Source organism: Castanea sativa, chromosome 1 (genome assembly GCF_040712315.1).
Source record: "Castanea sativa cultivar Marrone di Chiusa Pesio chromosome 1, ASM4071231v1".
Classification (NCBI taxonomy): domain Eukaryota; kingdom Viridiplantae; phylum Streptophyta; class Magnoliopsida; order Fagales; family Fagaceae; genus Castanea; species Castanea sativa.
This window is the reverse complement of record NC_134013.1, coordinates 1396817-1419163: the sequence shown is the minus strand read 5'-3', so window position 1 is coordinate 1419163 and position 22347 is coordinate 1396817. Positions and strand designations below refer to the sequence as shown.

At 34.9% G+C, this 22347-nt stretch overlaps 2 protein-coding genes and 1 pseudogene across 3 annotated transcripts; 2 read left to right on the top strand and 1 right to left on the bottom strand.

Annotated features, from left to right (window-relative positions):
• Window positions 1-3685: 3685 nt before the first annotated feature.
• Window positions 3686-6776, bottom strand: LOC142609957 (putative protein phosphatase 2C 72). 2 transcript variants are annotated; one of them, XM_075781685.1, is made up of 5 exons: window positions 6386-6776; window positions 5640-5969; window positions 5426-5540; window positions 4847-5070; window positions 3686-4053 (listed from the first exon to the last, which is right to left on the bottom strand). In XM_075781685.1, the coding sequence occupies exons 1-5, from the start codon at window positions 6557-6559 to the stop codon at window positions 3847-3849; spliced, it is 1050 nt and encodes a 349-aa protein (XP_075637800.1). In that variant the 5' UTR covers window positions 6560-6776; the 3' UTR covers window positions 3686-3846. The 2 variants fall into 2 exon arrangements, with proteins under 2 accessions (XP_075637800.1, XP_075637806.1); XM_075781691.1 differs by having other exon boundaries at window positions 3686-4001; window positions 6386-6774.
• Window positions 6777-14289: 7513 nt separating this feature from the next.
• On the top strand, window positions 14290-15549 carry LOC142622259 (senescence-specific cysteine protease SAG39-like). Its single transcript, XM_075795706.1, has 2 exons — window positions 14290-14770; window positions 14876-15549. The coding sequence occupies exons 1-2, from the start codon at window positions 14335-14337 to the stop codon at window positions 15463-15465; spliced, it is 1026 nt and encodes a 341-aa protein (XP_075651821.1). The 5' UTR covers window positions 14290-14334; the 3' UTR covers window positions 15466-15549.
• Window positions 15496-20397, top strand: LOC142620892 (senescence-specific cysteine protease SAG12-like; annotated as a pseudogene).
• Window positions 20398-22347: the final 1950 nt, after the last annotated feature.

Here is a 22347-nt window from a genome sequence, read left to right as displayed (position 1 = left end):
ACTCATCATTAGTTCAATTAAAAATTTAAAACACAAACACTCCACAAGCAAGCACAAACATTTTATTTATTTTTTAGGTTTTGAAGGAAATTAGGAAAGGATCATAGAATAAATAGCTGTGAAGGCTCAAGCAATTGGCGGCGGCGGCAAGATGGGGCTCGCGTGGGCGGCGGCGATAGCTGAGGAAGATGATGGCGGCATCGGCGTGGGGCAGTCTGTATTGGGTCTGGGTAGACTCTCGCTGTCTCGTGTCGGCGTCGGCGTGGCGTGGGTAGTCTCGCCTCTCTATCTCTCTCACTCTTTGTCTCGCCTCTCTATCTCTGTTTCCTTTCTTTTTATTTTTCCTTCTTCCTTCCACTTTCTCCGTTAGTTTACTGCTGAGTTTAGTTTTTTTTTTTTTTTTTTTACATGGGTCATGGGCTCTTGCATCTTGGGCTGGCCAACTAGGCTTGGAATTCAGAAAGGGGGGCCTGAGCTAAAAACCAAGGGGGACCCAAGCCTATAATTTTTTTTTTTGAAAAATTGAACCCGTTAAAAAAAAAATTGGGCACAGGGGGGCCTGGGCCCCCCTAGGCCCCCACCTGGGTCCGTCCCTGGTGAGTGAGCATAAGACCACCCATGTATTAGACTAAGGCTTCGCTTGAGAATTCATAAAGGAATGAAATGGAATGCAATGATCATAAGAAATGAAATGGAATGGAGTGAATTTAAGTAAGGGAAATGAATGAAAAAGAATGGAATGGAATTAAGTAACCTTGATTGAATGTTTTAAAATAAAGGAATGGAAATGAAAGAAAATGAATGGAAAAGAAAGAAATGAATGGAATGTAAATAATTTTGTTTGGGAGTAACATGGAGGGAATGAAATGGAATCATTTTATAACAATATTATTATTAGACCCCTATTTTAAAATAAAGAATTGATTATATAGGGGTATTTTGAGAGTTTTAGTAAAAAATTCATTAAATTTGATTTCATTCCCCCTCATTCTTCTCAATTTCGGAGAATAAAAATTTGAGGTTTTAAGGAAATAGAGAGAAATAAGTGTTCCCTGCTACCCATTTCATTCCCTTCCACTTAGACTCTCAAACAAGATAATGGACTTTACATTCCCTCCATTAAAACTCCCAAACAAAGAAATAGAAGAATATTCTAAAATTATTCTTTTCATTCTTTTCTATTACATTACATTCCCTCTTCCCAAACGAGACCTAAGATTTATTGCTTCAAGCTCCAATAAATTCCATAAGTTACCGCAAACAAAATTTTAAAAGTAAGGTTTGGTTGATACTGTCTTCATCTTTGGTTTATCCAGTATGTACCAATATTCAAAACCCCTATGTAATAATACAACCACCTTAACAACACAGCGATATTTCCAAAAACATGAGAACCAAAAGTCCACAAAGAGATACTTAAAAAAGTGAAGGAGTTTGAGGTGTGTAATTGTAAATAAACTTTATTTATTTTATATACATGTGGCTGAACCAATACTTGGTTGCTGTTGTTGTTGTATAGCTTGAAATGCTATTAAGTTGTAGCTTAAGTGTGTTTTCCAGGTACCAATTCATGTGCACATATGTATTACATTTCTATTTGTATGAGTTGAGGACCACAATTTGACTTCCTACTACTATTTTAAAAACAGGCTTACGTGGTGTGATATTGAATGTCATAAAAGTTTTGAGTGTGTCTTTCTCATCATCTGACACAACACACAGTGCGACCACATGTATCTATATGCTGTGTTTGTTTGAAAAAGTGGATATTGGAAAAGACTTATTGGCCTTGCTATCATGTTTGGAGTAATTAAAGATTGTTTCTCGATTCAAAGAAAATTCCTTAAGTCGATTGGGCACTTGAAAAAATTAATAGCCTGCAACAAATATAGTTTCTGTTGATGCCCCTGGAAAAAAAAAACATATAAAATAGAAGTAAAGTTGACAGTTCGGAGCTCAAGACACAAATGGTGATGCCCTGGTTTAATAAACTAATAATCTGAAAAGGCAAACTGAAGTGCATGCCCTTTTGACTCAATCATGTTTCGAGATGCCACTTCCTTGGAGATAGGTTTCTTGCTCATAATCTCTCTCTCTCTGGGAGTCAAAACTGGCCCACGTCTCATACATCTAAGATTATACAAATACTTGTTAGTTTTTATTGGATTAAGTAAATGTCCAATCACATTCATACTCTTTTCATGGGCATACTGAAAAGGGAGTCAGGTTGTTAAAACTGAAGAAACTTAGGAGTCTAGCTAGCTGTCAAAGATTGAAGGGGATAGAATACTTTCATGTTTGTCTCAAATGGTTTGTTTTATTCATCTAAGAGAAGAGTAGTTTGCTTTATTCATTCATTCCTATATTTGTAAAGCAATGGCACTTCCTCCTTTAACAAGAGTGGGTGGAGGGTGAGATTTTGGGTTCAAATCCCATTGGTTGTGTATATATAACTTCCTAATTTGAAAAAAATTATAATAAAAATGTTTATGACCATTAGTTACTTTGGTTGTTGTATAAAGTTGCTATGCTTAATGATGGTAAATCAATATGAAATATGTTTCAGTGTACCTGTACTGTATTGACTCTACTGTCCACAACTTATCTAAAATTGTTATCCTTTGGCTCTAATTAAAAAAGGTGGTTAGTTAGGAAAATAATAAAAAATTGAAGAGAATTGATTATTTAATTAAAAAATGTGGTAGGATAGATGAACTGATGTTGATGTTTTGTAAAATTCAATGTGTAAAATAGAAAAAGTGGGTTTTCAGTGTAAAAGTGGATGTGTAAAATGAAAGAACTGATGTGGATGCTCTAAATAATTTGGTAAATAATCTTCCTTTATGCCAAACCTTCTTCTTGCATTGGCAGCATTATGTTCTTTCTGAACTTAAAATTATTGTATCATTAACATCATTCATGATGATTTTTTGAAGTGAATGTAACGTAAAGTGCTGACATTAAAAATAAAAATCATTATGCAGAAGCAATTCAAGCAATCAAATATTAGACGAGGAGGAAAGCAAAAGAAAGAGAGTGGTTCACCAGGAATTGAAAATTCATTTATGGATACTAACTCAAATTTTAAGATGGTTCCAAGCTAACATTTAAATGCACAATCAACATGATCAATCAAATATCTGTCTCTTATGATGATGACCTTCTTGGAGAAGATATGAAGGGTGATGCAGCTTGATTTTTGAATCATAGGAACCTTATATAGCTTGGTATTATAGTTTTCATTCACAGATGAAGTGCAAAAATATATTTTGTTTCTATGCCATAAACAGAACAAAGTGTTCAGCCCATTTGTGTGGGGATGTTTTGGGGGGGGGGGGGAGATGAGTCCTTGAGGCAACAAATTAGTTTTTTTTTTTTACCTTGTACAAAGGTTGCTGCCGTATTGATGATAATGATATTGGATTTTTTTTAATTCCAATAGAATCTCAAGTGAAGAATGTAGTTCATTTCCTTCTAGTCACCGTTTTTGTGATATATTCAGATACTCTTGACTCATGCACTCTTTTTTTCATCTTGTTAAATGTCAAATGATAAGCTTGTTGGATTAGGATTGAAAAGGGAATCTCTAATCTGAATATTTTCATTTATTTTTTCCCCCACTGAGCTTCTTGATACAATTAATTATCGTGCTACTCAACAAGTAAACAGATGCACTAGTAAATAGTTATATAGTTGAAAGCAATTGTTGTGTATTCCTTTGCCAATCAACTAGTTTTTTTCCCAGTAATTGCTCTGATTTTTGGTTTCCAAATAATAAAAAAGAACTGTTCCAAGGCCAAAACAAGGCAGGAACGGCCACACATTCAAATAGAGGAAGAAATGCTGCTAGCTCAAGTCTCCACTGGCACAATAAAAATGTTGCTTCTTTTGTAAAAAGAGGCAAGTCGCAGTGCAGTCATCTACTTTTGCACAAGGGTATCTCTTTTTCCATGTGGCAGTAGCCGCCTCCACCACGGTTCTTGCTGCTGCCTGTTCACTATCTGCTGCCCACACAATTGATGCAACTTGATTGTTATTGAGCACATCCCAGAACTAAATTTTCACTATGAAGCACGGGTGCGTTTCGGGATTCGGGTGCGGGTGCGGGTGCGGGACTCGGCAATTTTTGAAAAAGTAGGGTGCGGGTGTGGCGATTAAAAAATTATTAAAAATATTTTTATTTATATTTTTAATATATTGCTAAACATAATTTTTTCACATTATATAAATATATACCAAATTTAAGAACAATAGGATATGGAAGTAGAAGATTGCTCAAATTTAAGATTGACCAAATTTAAGATTGCAAGTTGAAGAAACACTTCCCGCCAATCCAAGTCCAACAACATGCTCCAGAGACATTCAACAGCACCTATTCTCTCTACTACACCTTTTTTTTTTTTGAATTTCGGCCGGTACCGACATATTTCAGCCGGTATCGGCCGATTTCGTCCGGTATCGGCATATTTCGGCCGATATCAGCCGGTTTCGGCATATTTTGGCCGGTATCAGTTTGAGTCCGATACGGACCGATTCAGGCCGAATCGGCGCGCGTCGGCCCGAATCGGCGCCGTATCGGCGCAAATCGTGCCGAAAAAATGGTTTTTTTAATGCCCGACGCGGCACGGACGCGTAGGTAGCGGCGTCGCCTGCGCGTCCCCGCGTCGGGCCGCGTCGGACGCGGGTGCGGCGGCCCAAACGCCGCACTCGTGCTTCCCAGATTTTCAGGCACAAACGATGAAAATAAAACGCATTATACTAATTAGCAATACAATGAGAAGGAGAATGAAAAAGTATCTGATTCTTGAACATGTACAAATTAAAATTTCATTCAATTTGCACTTACCCCATCAGTTGCAAGAATGATGAATTGGTCATTGGAAGTTACACAGTGATAGTAGATATTGGATATGGCAATTATGCCATGGTTTTTGAGTATGAAGTCTCCGATAGCTCGTGACATGGCTAGGCCCGGAGAGTCATCGTGGGGCAGCCACACTCGTTGGACATGTGGTTCTTGCCTTAATGCAGCCTCCCGGCCATTGCAGTTCCTTATTCTTTCTGCTTCGCCTATGTCAGAAATGAAAATTGATTAGTCACTGAAAAGTTATCTAAAATTAATAGGGCCTCAATGGTAAGGTGAGTGAAATAACAAGGAAAAAAAATTCACAACTGTGTAGTTGACATGTTACAATTGGTGAAAATAATGGTAGTGTCAATAACAGGCCAATGTAAAAGTGATATTGTTCCAATCATAACTTATCACATCAGCAGTTGCGTAAAGATTGTGAAAATTTGTATCTAATTACTTGTATGGATCAACTCCTTGGTGTGACAAGTACCATAGCAAAATACTACGTAGTATATACCCCCAGCCCTACAATTTTTCAATGCATATAATGTTGGGAAGGAAATGAGGTCTTACAAGGTAAGCCTGGCTTTAAGTCAGTGGTTAACTGGATGGCAGTAACTCCATCGTTGGTGATTGTCCCCAAGACAGCTCTGGAGTCACCTAGATTAGCTATAATTAGATCTTCATCCTGTTTAGTTTTCCAATTATAGAAAGAAAGCAAAAATTAAGAAACAAATTGAAAAATTCATAAGAAGTAATTCGTTCATAACTACTTGGCCTTTTTTACCTGTCTTATGACTACAACAGCAGTTGTTCCACTACAAGAGCTGTCCAACTTCTTTTGTAGTTGTACCTCCTTGTCCATCAACTTGAAGGCACTGATACAAGCCTCTTTCCATATGTGAAAATTCTTGCTTGGTCTTAATTCACCATCTATTCTCTCAACATGGTTCTGGAAAGTGCTATCATTTGCTACCGTATAAGTCTTTGCAAGAGCATTCCTTTGGCTTAGTAAGAGCGAAGGCAGGCGGTTACACACTATCTTGCTAACTATGTGACCATTCTTCCCATGCCCATCAAAAACTCCACAGAAAGCTCCATCTTCCACTCCATAGCCCTTATTAAAGAAAAAAGAATTTATGTTTCAAAACTAATAGTACAGTACTTCATATTAGTTAAAATTATAGTAGTGTTAAAAGCCATTGATTTTTACCTAAAAATCCAAGATTGTATACCATGGTAAATTGGATTTCACCAGTGGTGTATGGTCCAATTTTTATCTAGGAAACTTTTGCATAAACTTTTATGGTATACCTTTGGATAGCTTTAAAATTTTAAATGAAGAAACATATCATACAATGATTTAATTGCCACAATATAAATGATTTTGAATTGCCTATGAAGAAACATGAGAAACTAAATTGAGAAGTTGACTTTTCTCGTGAGAATGTAGACCAACTTAAATTCTAATTTAAGCACAAGCTGTAAAACTAGGGACCATAGATACAATTTGAGAGAACCATGTAACAAAACCTGGTAAAGAATGGCAGCATCTTGGTTTAGTCCTTTGCTTCCTTGCTTAGAGTAAAGAGAGCCAAGACCCAGAGCTTCATTAGAAACATTATTTCCTTGGAAGAATATCACATTTTCATGGCTTTCTTCAGCATCATGAATCTCCTTTGATGCAACTGATATGCAGATTCCCATTGCAACTTATATTATTTGTTCTATTTTTATTTTTCACTTTACTTTTATAGTCCAAGGATAACTGAAGCAGTTTCCTTAATCATGAATCCAAGGACCCCAAGATGTGCATGTTATAGCAAAATAATGATTATAAGGGGTAGATAACTGTAGAAGTGGCTCCCAGAGGTCAGAAAGCACGCTTTAGATTCAATAATTCACAGTTTTTTAATTGTTGTGTATTATTTTAGGCCACCCCAAGATTCAGTTGAAGGGACGCATGATGTGTATTTTCTCTTTTTATAAGCTGGTTCTTTTCACGCATGATGTGACTTTTTCTACGCATTGGCCTTAATACGATCAATTTTTTTTCTTTCAATAATTATTGGACTATCACCTGTGAAAAATAGCATCACAAATTTTTTTACACCCTTTTCCTATTATTGTGACGTGGTAAGATGTGATTAATAAAAAAATAATAATAATGAGTTGACAGATAAGTGATGATTTTTTTTTTACCGAATAAATAAATGATAGTTAATTACTCATAGTTTGATATATTAAAATTGTGATAAAAAAATTGTAGATTAATTTATGATCTTAAAATTACTCAAAAATGAGTGGTAAATGCAGCTAATGTAACGAGAAATGTTATGTCCATAACATTTTTATAATATTTTTTACAAAAAATTTTAAGTGGTAACTTATTACTGGTTATTATTGTTAAGGCAAAAAAGTAATCTTAGTAGTAGATTCAAATGTAAACCAATAATAATTAACCACGTATAATTTGTTGTAAAAATATTGTGAATGTAAAACCTTTTTTTTTTCAGAAACAAACACACATATAAAAGAGTGGAAAAAGGTTTTGTAGACCTAGAACTTAATAGGTAGTCCATCACGATTTGTTACATAAAATAATTTTAAAAAATTAGTCTCTTTTTTTCTTAGCCAGAATAAAGCAAAAGTGGTTTGGTTTACAATATGGAAAAGATTTTTTTTTTTTTTTAAGAAGAAAATAGCCTACTAATAGAAAATGTAACTAATATTTTTTATCAAATGATGTCTCCTATTAATTAGCACCACCCATAAAATTATTTCTTCTCTCTCATTTTTCTTATAAATTGGGAGGTAATGGGCACTAGAGGAAAATAAAACCCCCCCCCCCTTTCCCTTTCTTTTGTCACTGTTCATTCCAACCAAACACTTGATATACTTTCCTTTCTCCCTAGTTCTTTCCTTTTTCTCTTTTTTTTTTCCCCTTCAAATCAAACATAAAAAAGTCTGGATTGCTTTCAATTTTGGTGTTATAATTTGTTATTTAATTTATGTTTGTGACTGATCTAATTGTTAAGAGAGAGGAAAAAGGCATCATTTTATTAGTACTTAAATCAATCACAAATATGTACGGAAGGAATATTTTGAAAATGGAATTAAATTTGATAGACCAAAGTAAAAACAACCTTAAACTTATTGTCAAAAGTAAAATCTACTTTTTTCTTTTAACACAAATATACTTTCTTTTCCTTTAATTTTGGTCATATTCTATTTTAACCCTTGAAATTTGAAAAATTTCCCTTTTAATCCTCTAAAAATTATAAACATATCAAGCTTATCCTCACATGTCCTTTTCCTTATGAATTAGAATTATCTAAATTCAATAAAATTACACGAACTCTGTCACGGCAGTAAGGTTATGAAAATATTAACTTTGTACTTTTACACTATTTTAGACTACAGCCAGTATTTTTCAAATTTCAAGGATTAAAATCAAATATGACCCAAATTTTATTAATAAATTGTATATATTCACCTCTTTTTTCTTTCATAAATCACAATATTGTTTGAATCAGTTCACAATTAAGCAAGATATATTTTCATAAAATATCATTTCTTTTATTTTAAAGATAAGTATTTTATTTTATCCTCACATTGATTCATTAGTCGAGTTTACATTTAATATAAGTATTAATCAGGGTCAACTTTAAGTTTATGTCACTTGGCCCCCCTATTAATTGTTTTTTTTTTCTTCTAAAAATGTCGATTTAGCTTACCTCCAATACTTTTTTAACTAAACATGTCTTTTTGTTTTAAATATACAATAGTAAGTGGTAGTAGTTTTTTTTTTTTTTTTGAGAAAAAATGGTAATAGGTTCTAATCTCCACTTTTTATTTAGTTAGTGAATGATGTATCAATTTTTCATTAAAACAAAAGAAAATTCCATTTAAAAAAAGTATTGGAGATAAGCCAAATCCCATAAAAAATGGATCAATAATTGGTTTTGCACGTGTGAGGCATGCGACCCCTAAGCAATTTTATTTTAAAACCAAAAATTTTAAGGATAAAATTTTGCAATTGAAAATTTTAAGACTAAATTGCGATAAATGAAATTGCCATGAGGTAATTGTAATTTATAAAATAAGGATCTTTAAGAATAAATTTGTCTATGAAATACAAAATTTGTTCATTTGCCATGGGTCTCTTAGACCCTTAGTTAATTTCCATCCAAACTAAAAGTTTGTTCAAACCGATATAATTAACCCTTTCTTAGTTTCTTTAATTAATCAGGGCATGGTGTAAGTTTTTTTTTCCAAAGCAAACCTACTTTACTTTTGGCTAAGAACTCAAACACAGGAAGGAAATAAAAAGTTTTTTGTACTATGAAATTATTGATGAGCTTTGTCATGTGTCTCTCTTATTGAATTCCAAAGGATAATGAGATAATCTTACAAGTTACGACTAAGACTTGTAGGGAAACTATCAGAATCAATGTACATAAAAACAAGATTGAATATTAGATGATAAAGCAATGATGCCGACACGAGAAGGAATTTCCTCTCCACACTGCTTTTGTGTTTGCTTGCGCTCTTTCCTTATCTTCATTGGGACAACTTTTGTTTTAGTAAAATAAATTTTTTGTATGGATGTAAGGAAAACTAACTTAATATCAACTTAACCAGAAAACAAAAAAAAAGAAAAAGAAAAAGAAATATATTGTCTAACTTATATAATCCATATGTATTATTATTCAATAAAAATGCACATATATAAATTTTTTCTCAATAACCAATGTGTTTCTTGAGTGAAAAAAGAAAAAAACTAATATATAATTTTTTTTTCTTTTTTGGGTTGGGAGAACAACTGATATATAAAGCTTAAGTTGTCAAAGAAAAATTAAGTTTTGGTTTACCATAGAGGAAACTTTGAATATACTACTTAATTCAATTTATATGCCTGCTTCCTATTTGCTAATGACACATTTTATTTTTATATGTACGACATAAGACATGATTTGACATGTAAAATTGATTTTTTATTAATTATTTAGTACCGTCCAAATACCAAGAAATATATTTTATTTCAGAGGGATTTACTCCTAAATTTCTTATCTAATGGTAAGATATTTAAACAATTAAACTAATTAAAATCCGGGGAAGTAAATAATCTTGAATATCTTGATTGGTAGTGCCTTGTATTTTTTTTATAGATAAAATAAAATTTTAACATATGTGTTTATCAATTTTTATTTTATTTTTGAGAGATAATTTCACTTTCAAATTTCAACCTATAGTATCGACTCCAAATCTTTTATTCATTAACAAGAGATTTTGCCAATTGAGTTGACTAGAACTTACATGTGTGTTTATCCATTGAGTTAAGTGTAACTCATATATATTTGTTAATAATGAATGCTAACTAGTCTTGTTATATACTACTATTGGACCCTAGTGGCTTTCATGGTGAAGTTTCATCTGTGTGGCTTTTTTTTTTTCTTTTTTGGTAGAAGACGAATTGCATTAAAAACTAAAGGAGAGTAACATACAGTTGAGGGCAGAGCCTCTCACAATATACTCTAAGACTGTCATAATACATCAACATATTCATGTCCACAAACAGACTATTGAAAACAATAAAATCATAATTCAGATCCGAGCCTTTTCTCGCAAGAGCGTTCACACAATTGTTAACTTCATGAAAGCAGTGGCTCATCCTCACTTGAGGAATCTGGCTGATGAGGGTCCTGCAATCCAAAATAAGACATTCATATGTGGCTTATTTTAGATGTCTAATTGTATTTATTACTGAGAAACAAAGCTGTCAAAGTCGTTTGCCTCTCATGGTTCTTTGATTGATTTTAAGCCTATGCACAGACCGCACTATAACAAGAGTGTCTGCACACTTGTTAGTTTCACAAAAGCACTGGCTCGTTCTCACCTGAAGAATCTAACTGATGAGAGTTTTACCATCCAAAATGAGAGATGCATGTGTGGCTTATTTTAGATGTCTAATTGTATTTATTACGGAAAAACAAAGTTGTCAAAGTCATTTGCCTTTCATTGTTCATTGATTGATTTTAAGCCTATGCACTGACCGCACTATAATTAAGCTCCAGGGGTGATGGGGATTGGCCTGTGGTCCTGTGGACCATTAATGTATGTTAAAAGGGTTCATTTTCATGATTGATTAGAGTAATATACGTATTTAGAGATAAATAAAGGTGTCTATGTTCAACGAACCTATATATGACTGAATCTAAACATCTAATGTTTTCTTTATATATATAATCGAATGTATGGGTGAATCTAATCAGTAAAACATTTTTTTTTCTCATAAATAATAATATAACCTACATGAAGTTCAATCAGAGACGCAATCTACTAATCTTTTCATAGACAACAAGGATGTAGGATTGGAGGTACCTCTAAAATAGTGTTTTCTGCCATCTAAAGAAAAATCACCCACCTAAAATGTTTGATAAGAAAATAAAAAATCACCCACCCAAAATGTTTGATAAGGAAATTTCATATTAAGCTATCATAAAGTCAGTCATTAACGCATTAGGACAAAATTCTTTCCAAACCCACAGGTCACCGGGTGATAACTTTCAAAATAATCCTTTTCTTTTCTTTTTTCTTTTTTCTTGGGTAAATTGTACTCTTAAAATTTGGGATATTTAAATTTTACCCCTTAAAATTTTAGAATTCGAAATTTACCTCCTGAGGTTTAAGGGTGTTTAGATTTTACACCTTAGCATTACAGAATTTGGATTTTATCTCCTAAAACTTGAAAGTGTTTGTATTTTACACCCCAAATTCTAAAACTTTTAAGTGTAAAATTTTAACACTTTCAAACTTTTAAGGTGTAATATCCAAACACTCCTAAAATTTAGGAGGTAAAATACAAATTCTGAAAAGTTAAGGTGTAAAATCAAAACATCCTCAATAGGGGGTACACGTGATCGTGTCAGTAAGTTACTATTGGAGGTAGCAATAGATTTAAAGGTAAATTTTTTGTAAAATCTTCAATTCTCTATTAGTAGATTTGTTTATTTTGAGGATAACTAGATCAAATCCTCCCAGGTCTTTATCTTGAAACGGTTCATTTCATTGGTTTTTCTGGATGATCATATCATTGTATTCTTTACATTTCCGTTTTGCATGATATGATATTTTGCTGTTTAATCTAGATCTTATAATTAACCTAAGTAACTACTTGACTAATTTAAGTGTGTTCAAGGGTCTAAACAAACAAACAATTCGTAACAAGGCGTGCATTTCCACGCTCATTATTTGGGTTTGTCTTTTTAAGTTGTAACCAAGGCAATCAGAAGGTCTCAAAGGTCAACAAGAGCATCACTGGGTCTTTCTTGTGCCTTAATTTACGTGAGAACATAAAGGAAATGCTGTATGGGATTTTGGTGTGGTTATATGTGGGTTGGGTATTGACTGGGAACTAGGTTTTTGTTTGGGATGTTGGAAAGGATTGGGAAAAACATTGTGCTAGGCTTGAAGATGGCCATGCAACATGAAACCAAAGAGGTTTAATGCTTGATTGGCAGAGGTCAATAACTGAATCGATGGGGCAAGGTGAGTCATTGATTTGTTCTTTCATGCTTGATTCGCTGTGGTCAATAACTGAATGGATGGGGCAAGGTGAGTCATTGATTTGTTCTTTCATGCTTGATTGGCTGAGGTCAATTGCTTTTATTTCCTTAAACATAAAAGAATGGTTCGTGCATTGTGATTTATTGTTTCATGCCCAATTAGTATATTTCCTTACTGAATATTAATTAATAACTAGATGCTTGTTGTTGGATTGTATCTTTGATCACTGAGATACTTTTTATAATTGAATGTTCTTAGTTTACATTTTTTTTAAAAGTCATTTTATCATTTTTGCGTGGTGAGTGATGACAACCAAATGTGAAATGGAAAAGTGAAATTGGAAAACTGGGAAAGAAAAAACTGCAAGAAGCGCTAATTATCATCATCCGTCCAAAAAAAACCCTGCATATAGTCAGCATGGAAAGTTGGAAACAACCTACATGAATGGATTGACAGCAATACCACATTTGTAAATGACAGATCCCCAGAACTTGGGAGTTTATTCGTGTTCTCCACAAAGAACAATAGCCACTCAGACATAGCAGTTAGCCGTATAGCAAAAGTTCAGTTTAAATAAAAAGTTGGCTACAGCTAATGAAAGCCATCAATCACCAGCATCAATCCAGAACACTCCTGCATAAAATACAAATGGAAACAACCTAGAAGATAGGTCTTACTTGAAATTTGGTTGGCAGAACTTTGGAGTCTATTCTTATTCTCCATTAAGAACAATAGCTAGCCACACATTACAATCAGTAGTATTACAACAGTCCGTTTGATGCGCTAAAATTAACCTTTAAAATCACGTTTAACTTGCTTAACACGCTAAGAAAAAAGGGGCCACTTTACTTCCCAAGATACACATCATAATGGGGATGATCTATTTCCTATATATAGGGAAAATGTATGCTTTCTTCCTCACCATTTATCACCAAAGCCATTGCCAAAGAACCCTCTTCGGTTTGTATACAATGGCTTTAACACAGCAAAAAAAACTTATCACATAGCAGGATAAAAAACTATTTTTTTCGGCGCGATTCGGCGCGATTCGCGCCGATTCGGCGCCGATTCGGGCCGACGCGCGCGAAATCGGTCCGTATCGGGTGAAATCGATCCGGCCGAAATATGCCGATATTGGCCGAAATTCAAAAAAAAAAAAAAAAAACAACAACAACAACAGGTGCTTATGGCTGAAAAAAAAAAAAAAGGTGCAAACGCACCATTTGGAAAAAAACCAAGACCCAACCCTCTCCCTCTTCATTTTTCTTGAGCCTCTCTCCCACTCTCTACCTTCACTCTTCAGCTGGGCTCTCTCCTATTCTCTGTATTCTAGTTATTATTTACCATTGTTCTTAAATTTGGTATATATTTATATAATGTGAAAAAAGTATGTTTAGCAGTATATTAAAAATATAAATAATAATATTTTTAATAATTTTTTAATCGCCGCACCCCGCCGCACCCGCACCCTACTTTTTCAAAAATTGCCGAGTCCCGCACCCGCACTCGAATCCCGAAACGCACCCGTGCTTCATAGATGAAAGCCATCAATCACGAGCATCAATCCAGAACACTCCTGCATAAAATACAAATGGAAACAACCTCGTAGATAGGTCTTACTTGAAATTTGGTTGGCAGAACTTTGGAGTTTATTCTTATTCTCCATTAAGAACAATAGCTGGCCACGCATTACAATCAGTAGTATTACAACAGTCCGTTTGATGCGCTAAAATTAACCTTTAAAATCACGTTTAACTTGCTCAACACGCTTAGAAAAAGGGGCCACTTTACTTCCCAAGATACACATCATAATGGGGATGATCTATTTCCTATATATAGGGAAAATGTATGCTTTCTTCCTCACCATTTATCACCAAAGCCATTGCCAAAGAACCCTCTTCGGTTTGTATACAATGGCTTTAACACAGCAAAAAAAACTCATCACAATCATGTTTTTTATTCTAGAGACTTTGATATCCCAAGCCATGTGCCGCACTTTGCTTGAAGACGCCCTTGCTGAGAGGCATGAGCAATGGATGGATCAGTATGGACGCAGCTACAAAGATAGTGCAGAGAAGGAAAAGCGTTTCAAGATATTCAAGGACAACGTTGAATATATAGACAAATTCAATAATGAAGGGAATCGCACTTTCAAGCTAAGTGCCAACGTATTTGCAGACTTAACCAATGAAGAATTTGTTGCGTCTCATACTGGATACAAGATTTCCACCCAACCAAGTTCTCTCAAAGCAAAAAGTTTCAAGTATGAAAACCTTACAGAAATTCCAATGACTATGGATTGGAGAGAGAAAGGAGCTGTTACCTCCATAAAGGACCAAGGCCGTTGTGGTAAGAGGATCACAGTTCCCAACACTCATAAGTTTGGCTTCAATTCCCGTAATTATTGTTCTCATAAAAACATTTTTCACTTATATTTGATTCTTATACACGCAGGATGTTGCTGGGCCTTTTCAGCAGTGGCAGCCGTAGAAGGGATCACCCAAATCAAAACTGGCAACTTGATCTCTTTGTCTGAGCAACAACTAGTGGACTGTGCTGTGGAAGGCAATCATGGCTGCAACGGTGGTTTGATGGATAATGCTTTTAGATATATAATAAAAAACCAAGGGCTCACTACTGAAGAAAAATACCCATATGAGACCATGGAAGGAACTTGTGACCATGAAAAGGAATCTATTCATGCAGCTCAAATAAGTGCATTTGAAGATGTACCTTCCAATAATGAGGAGGCATTACTACAGGCTGTGGCCAACCAACCAGTTTCAATTGCCCTCGATGGTTCTGGTCGTAATTTTCAATTCTATCAAGGCGGAGTTTTCATGCAAGAGTGTGGGACTCATTTAACACATGCCGTTACTGCAATTGGGTATGGAACAAGTGATGATGGTACCAAGTACTGGTTAATGAAGAATTCGTGGGGCACCCGTTGGGGTGAGAATGGCTACATGCGGATTCAGAGAGACACCGGTGCTCCAGGAGGTCTTTGTGGCCTTGCCCAGAAAGCGTCCTATCCTGTTGCTTAGATACTCCAATGGTGACATATCAAGTCACCTATGGCTATGATACTTATTGCTCTCGTTCACTATATCTATGTTAAATTTGTTACGGCTATGAAAATGCATGTACTGCTTCTTGCAACTTCAAAATATGAACGTTGTAATAAATAAACTTTCTAGCTACTGCTAGTATTAAGTAATGTAATGATAGCTTATAAAATCTTCACATTTCTTTCACTATATGTTGTTAAATTTGTTACGGATGTGATTATGCATGTGCTACTACTTGTAACATCAAAATATGAACATTGTAATAAAATGAATCTAACAGGTGCTGATATTATTAAGTAACATAATGATAGCTAACTCTTCAGAATTTAACATATGAAAGTGGCCATGTGTAACGCCCCAATCAGTCAAAAAAAAGTAGAGATCAGATTTTTTAAGTTCCCACGTGCCCCACCTAACATCCTTCCCCACCACTTATTTTCACTCATCTCTTTATCTTTTTGGCCGACTCACTCTTTTCCCTTCTTTTTCTTTTTTTTTTTCTTTTTCATTTTTCATTTTCTCTCGTACACTCATCTCTATCACTCCCGTCATCCTCTCCATTGGTACTTCCATACCACCACCACCATTTCCAACACCATTTTTCCAGCAAGATCACCGGAAAATTCTTAAGAACCTATTAGCACCTTCACATCCCTTTTTTTTTAGGTAAAAATTTCTAATCTTTTTTGTGAGTTTTACATATTTACTTGAGGTTATTTTTATCTAAGCTTTAATAATGATACTCATGTGATTTATAAGCATTAGAAGTGATATTTATGTATTTTTATGTATGGGTTTTGTGTTGGTGGAATTATTTGATGAGTGGGTATATGGTTTGTACTAATGATGACTACTTAAGGTTTATGTATGGTGGAAAATTTTGGGGTTTTGAGTTGTAATGTGATGGTTGGTAAATCTAATTTTTTTTCATTTCCATTGGGTTTATTTGGAGTTAGTTGAAGTTCTAAATTTCTTGTCTTGGTAGATATTTTGATTTTACTGTTATGGGTCTCTTAATGATGTAGTGTAAATTTTATGGAAGCTAATCATAATGTTGGAGATGATATTAAATGTATTAACTTTATATATTGGAGTTTATGCCTTGTGAATCAATTTGTTGAGAAACTTTGGAAGTGAAATATATTATTATTGATGAGGTTAAATACTAGGCTTGCTTAATTAAGTGCTTATTTGGCAATTCCTAAATTGTAGCTAGATATAATTTCAAACTCTATGCTTATTGTAATAGGTTTACTTAATATTGTTTAGATTCTATTTAATCTCCTTGGAGCTTGGAGAATAAGGTTTTTGCAGTTGCAAGGTAAGTAGTTTTTTAATGGGTAAAATTCAATTTCTGAAACTTTAGAATGTAAAATCCAAATACTCCCAAATTTTAGGGATGTAATTTGCAATTTACCATTTTTTTTAGAAAATAATTCACATATATTATCTATTATGATTTGGGCTTGTCACTAATATCACTTTTTTACCTACCTCTAATAGTTTGCTACCAAGAATTTGTTGAAAAAGAACTGTAGACTTGACTTATAACCCTCTTAACTATTTTATTAGGATTTTTTTTTTTTTTTAGAAGGACATTCTATCATTTTTAAATTGGGCTTGTCCCCGTACCACTATTGGGCTTGACTGCTTAAAATCGAAGTGAAAATTGCATTGGCATTGGACCAACCACTTCAGATAGAATGGGTTTCCCCAAGAGAGAAAAACCAAAACCTCCACACGAATGCAGAGGCAGACAGAGAGCCAATCAGAATCAGCCAAACTCAACCTCGTCATCGCCGATGTAGTGCGGTTCAATTCCCTAAAGGTGAGCGAGCATAAAGGTGAGCGACAGGGACAGACCCACGATTTCAAGCTGGGGGGGCCGGAGATAAGTGAAAAAAAAATTTCAAATACGCATCCGTATAGTATTAATAAACTATCAACCAAAACAAATACCCAAAAATCATTGTTTCTTAATATATTAAGATACAATGATTTTTGGCAATCTCACGTTGACTTTGGAAGAATTTGAATATTTTCTTTTGAAAAAAATGAAAAAATCAAGCATTATAGTTGATTTTTTCATGATCTACAAAATTTGTGTGACAATTTTCTTAAATTTGTTTGACAATTTTCTGTAATATAAGATTTGTTTTTTTCTTTTTGTCTTTGGTCTGCCTTTATTTATCTTTGTCTCTGACATTAACCCACTAACCCAATCCCACTACGACACTACCGACACTACAAATTTATCCTGCACGCAGCCCTACTAACAACAAATTTTCTTTACTTTACTTTTTTTTTCTGTCACAGTATCACTTGTCCCTATTATGTCCAACCCCCAGTCAAACAAACACTTCTCTACAAACTCTACTCTCTCTCTCTATCTCTCTTATCTATATAATACAAAAGAGAGTCACAAACACACACAGAGTGACAGAGAGTCAAAGCCAAAAAGCCCAAAAAAAAAAAACAACACCACAGGCAATAAAAACATCATCAGTTCAATTCACAGATTCAATTCACAGTTCATCTTCATCACTCATCATCAATTCAATTAAAAATTTAAAACACAAGCACTCCACAAGCAAGCACAAACATTTTATTTATTTTTTAGGTTTTGAAGGAAATTAGGAAAGGATCATAGATTAAATACCTATGAAGGCTCAAGCAACCGGCGGCGGCGACAAGATGGGGCTCGCGTGGGCGGCGGCAACAGCTAAGCGTGATGATGGTGGCGTCGGCGTGGGGCAGTCTGTATTGGGTCTGGGTAGACTCTCGCTGTCTCGCGTCGGCGTCGACGTGGCGTGGGTAGTCTTGCCTCTCTATCTCTCTTACTCTCTGTCTTGCCTCTTTATCTTTGTTTCCTTTCTATTTATTTTTCCTTCTTCCTTCCACTTTCTCCGTTAGTTTACTGCTAAGTTTAGTTTTTTTTTTTTTTTTTACATGGGTCATGGGCTCTTGCATCTTGGGCTGGCTAGCTGGGCTTGGAATTCAGAAAAGGGGCCTGCGCTAAAAACCAAGGGGGGGCCCAAGCCTATAATTTTTTTTTTGAAAAATTGAACCTATTAAAAAAAAAATTTGGGCCCAGGGGGGCCCCTGGCCCCCTTAGGCCCCCACTTGGGTCCGTCCCTGGTGAGCGAGCATAAGGCCACCCATGTATTAGACTAAGGCTTCGTTTGAGAGTTCATAAAGGAATGAAATAGAATGCAATGATCATAAGAAATGAAATGGAATGGAGTGAATTTAAGTAAGGGAAATGAATGAAAAAGAATGGAATGGAATTAAGTAACCTTGATTGGATGTTTTAAAATAAAAGAATGGAAAGGAAAGAAAATGAATGGAAAAGAAAGAAAATGAATGGAATGTAAATAATTTTGTTTGGGAGTAACATGGAGAGAATGGAATGGAATCATTTTATAACAATATTATTATTAGACCCCTATTTTAAAATAAAGAATTGAATATATAAGGGTATTTTGGGAGTTTTAGTAAAAAATTCATTAAATCTGATTTCATTCCCCCTCATTCCTCTCAATTTGGGGGAATGAAAATTTGAGGTTTTAAGGAAATAGAGAGAAATGAGTGTTCCTTGCTACCCATTTCATTCCCTTCCACTTAGACTCTCAAACAAGGGAATGGACTTTACATTCCCTCCACTAAAACTCCCAAACAAAGAAATAGAAGAATATTCTGAAATTATTCTTTTCATTCCTTTCCATTACATTCCATTCCCTCTTCCCAAACGAAACCTAAGATTTATTGCTTCAAGCTCCAATAAATTCCATAAGTTACCGCAAACAAAATTTTAAGAGTAAGGTTTGGTTGATACTGTCTTCATCTTTGGTTTATCCAGTATGTACCAATATTCAAAACCCCTATGTAATAATACAACCACCTTAACAACACAGCGATATTTCCAAAAACATGAGAACCAAAAGCCCACAAAGCGATACTGAAAAAAGTGAAGGAGTTTGAGGTGTGCAATTGTAAATGAACTTTATTTATTTTATATACATGTGGCTGAACCAATACTTGGTTGCTATTGTTGTTGTATAGCTTGAAATGCTATTAAGTTGTAGCTTAAGTGTGTTTTCCAGGTACCAATTCATGTGCACATATGTATTTCATTTCTATTTGTATGAGTTGGGGACCACAATTTGACTTCCAACTACTATTTTAAAAACAGGCAACTTGATCTCTTTGTCTGAGCAACAACTAATGGACTATGTGTGGAAGGCAATCATGGCTGCAACGGTGGTTGGATGGATAATGCTTTTGGATATATAATAAAAAACCAAGGGCTCACTACTGAAGAAAAATACCTATATGAGACCATGGAAGGAACTTGTGACCATGAAAAGGAATCTATTCATGCAGCTCAAATAAGTGCATTTGAAGATGTACCTTCCAATAATGAGGAGGCATTACTACAGGCTGTGGCCAAACAACGAGTTTCAATTGCCCTCGATGGTTCTAGTCTTAATTTTCAATTCTATCAAGGCTGAGTTTTCACTTTTCATGCAAGAGTGTGGGACTCGTTTAACGCATGCCGTTACTACAATTAGGTATGGAACAAGTGATGATGGTTCCAAGTACTAGTTAATGAAGAATTCGTGGGGCGCCCGTTGGGGTGAGAATGGCTACATGCGGATTCAGAGAGACACCGGTGCTCCAGAAGGTCTTTGTGGCCTTGCCCAAAAAGCATCCTATCCTGTTGCTTAGATAATAGATACTCCAATGGTGACATATCAAGTCACCTATGGCTATGATACTTGTTGCTCTCGTTCACTATACCTATGTTAAATTTATTACGGCCGTGAAAATGCCTGTACTGCTTCTTGCAACTTCAAAATATGAACGTTGTAATAATTTAACATTGAATGAATTATTCGGTTGAGCCTAGCTATGTTTGATTTGGTTGACATTATTTGGCCCATAGCCCATTGTGAAGCATGTGCGCAGGATGTAGAAAACGTTGTTTTGTGATTAGGGTTTGCTATTGTCGGTTTTTGAGAGAGAGAAAATGACTGTAGCCGCACTTTGTATTTTTTCCTTGATAATAGTACAATCCTTGCAACTCCATGAACATAGGCAAATTGCCGAACCACGTAAATACTGTCTTGTGCGTGTGATTATTTTTCTTTGGCGTGTGTTTTCTCTATTTTTTATTTCTCACAGGTTTAGGAATTCGTGTTTTCATTGATGACTCAAGCAGAAAGGTATGGGTTTATTTTCTGAAAAATAAATCCGATGTATTTAAAACTTTTAAGAAGTGAAAGGCTATGGTTGAGACAAAAACAAGTTTGAAAGTAAAATGTTTGAAACCAGATAATGGAGGAGAGTACATAGATGGAGGGTTTAGTGAATATTGTGCTGCACAAGGAATTACGACGGAGAAGACCATTTCTGGGACACCACAGCAGAGTGGTGTGGCTAAGCGCATGAATAGAACTCTCAATGAGCGTGCTAGGAGTATGTGGTTGTATGCTGGACTACCAAAAACTTTCTGGGCTGATGCTGTTAGCACTGTAGCTTACCTAATAAACTGAGGACCATAAGTTCCTATGGAGTTTAGACTTCTTGAGGAGGTTTGGAGCGATAAAGAGGTAAAGTTTCCTACTTAAAAGTTTTTTATTGTGTTTCTTATATTCATGTTGATTCTAATGCTCGTAGTAAACTTGATGCAAAGTCTAAAATATGTTTTTTCATTGGCTATGGTGATGAGAACTTTGGCTATAGGTTTTGGGATGAACAAAACAAGAAAAACATCAGAATTAGAAATGTGATATTTAATGAACAGGATATGTATAAGGACAGATCAACTGTAGTGCTAGATGTTACAGAGATAGATCAAAATAAATTTGAGTTTGTCAATTTAGATGAATTGACTGAAAGCACTGTCCAGAAAATGGGTAAAGAAGATAAGGAGAATGTAGATTCACAGGTAGATCAGAATACACCTATAGCTGAAGTCCGTAGATCTTCCAGGACCATTAGACCTCCACAGCGTTATTCACCCGCTCTAAATTATCTTCTGTTGGCTGATGGTGGTGAGCCAGAATGCTATGATGAAGCCTTGCAAGATGAGAATTCAAGCAAGTGGGAGTTACACATGAAGGATGAGATGGATTCCTTGTTGGGGAATAACTGCCAGCAGGAAAGAAGGCTTTGCACAACAAGTGGGTATACAGAATAAAGAATGAGCATGATGGTAGCAAACGTTACAAGGCCAAATTAGTTGTTAAAGGGTTCTAGCAAAAGCAGGTCATTGATTACACAGAGATATTTTCTCTAGTTATGAAGATGTCAACAATTAGACTGGTACTGGGAATAGTGGCTGCAGAAAATTTACATCTTAAGCAATTAGATGTGAAGACATCATTCCTCTATGGTGACTTGGAGGAAGACATTTACATGATTCAACCAAAAGACTTCATTGTTCAGGGACAAGAGAATCTAGTCTGCAAATTGATAAAGAGCTTGAATGGCCTAAAACAAGATCCTAGACAGTGGTACAAGAAGTTTGACAGTTTTATGCATAGAATTAGATTCAAGAGATGTGAAGCTGATCATTGTTGCTATGTTAAACTTTTTGACAATTCTTACATCATTTTACTGTTGTATGTGGATGATATGCTCATTGTAGGGTCTAGCATTGAGGAGATTAATAATCTGAAGAAGCAATTGTCAAAACAGTTTGCAATTAAGGATTTGGGAGCTGCAAAGCAAATCCTTGGTATGAGAATTATTAGAGACAAGGCTAATGGTACATTGAAGCTTTCACAGTCAGAGTATGTGAAGAAAGTTCTTAGCAAATTCAACACGAATAAATCTAAACCAGTGAGCACACCC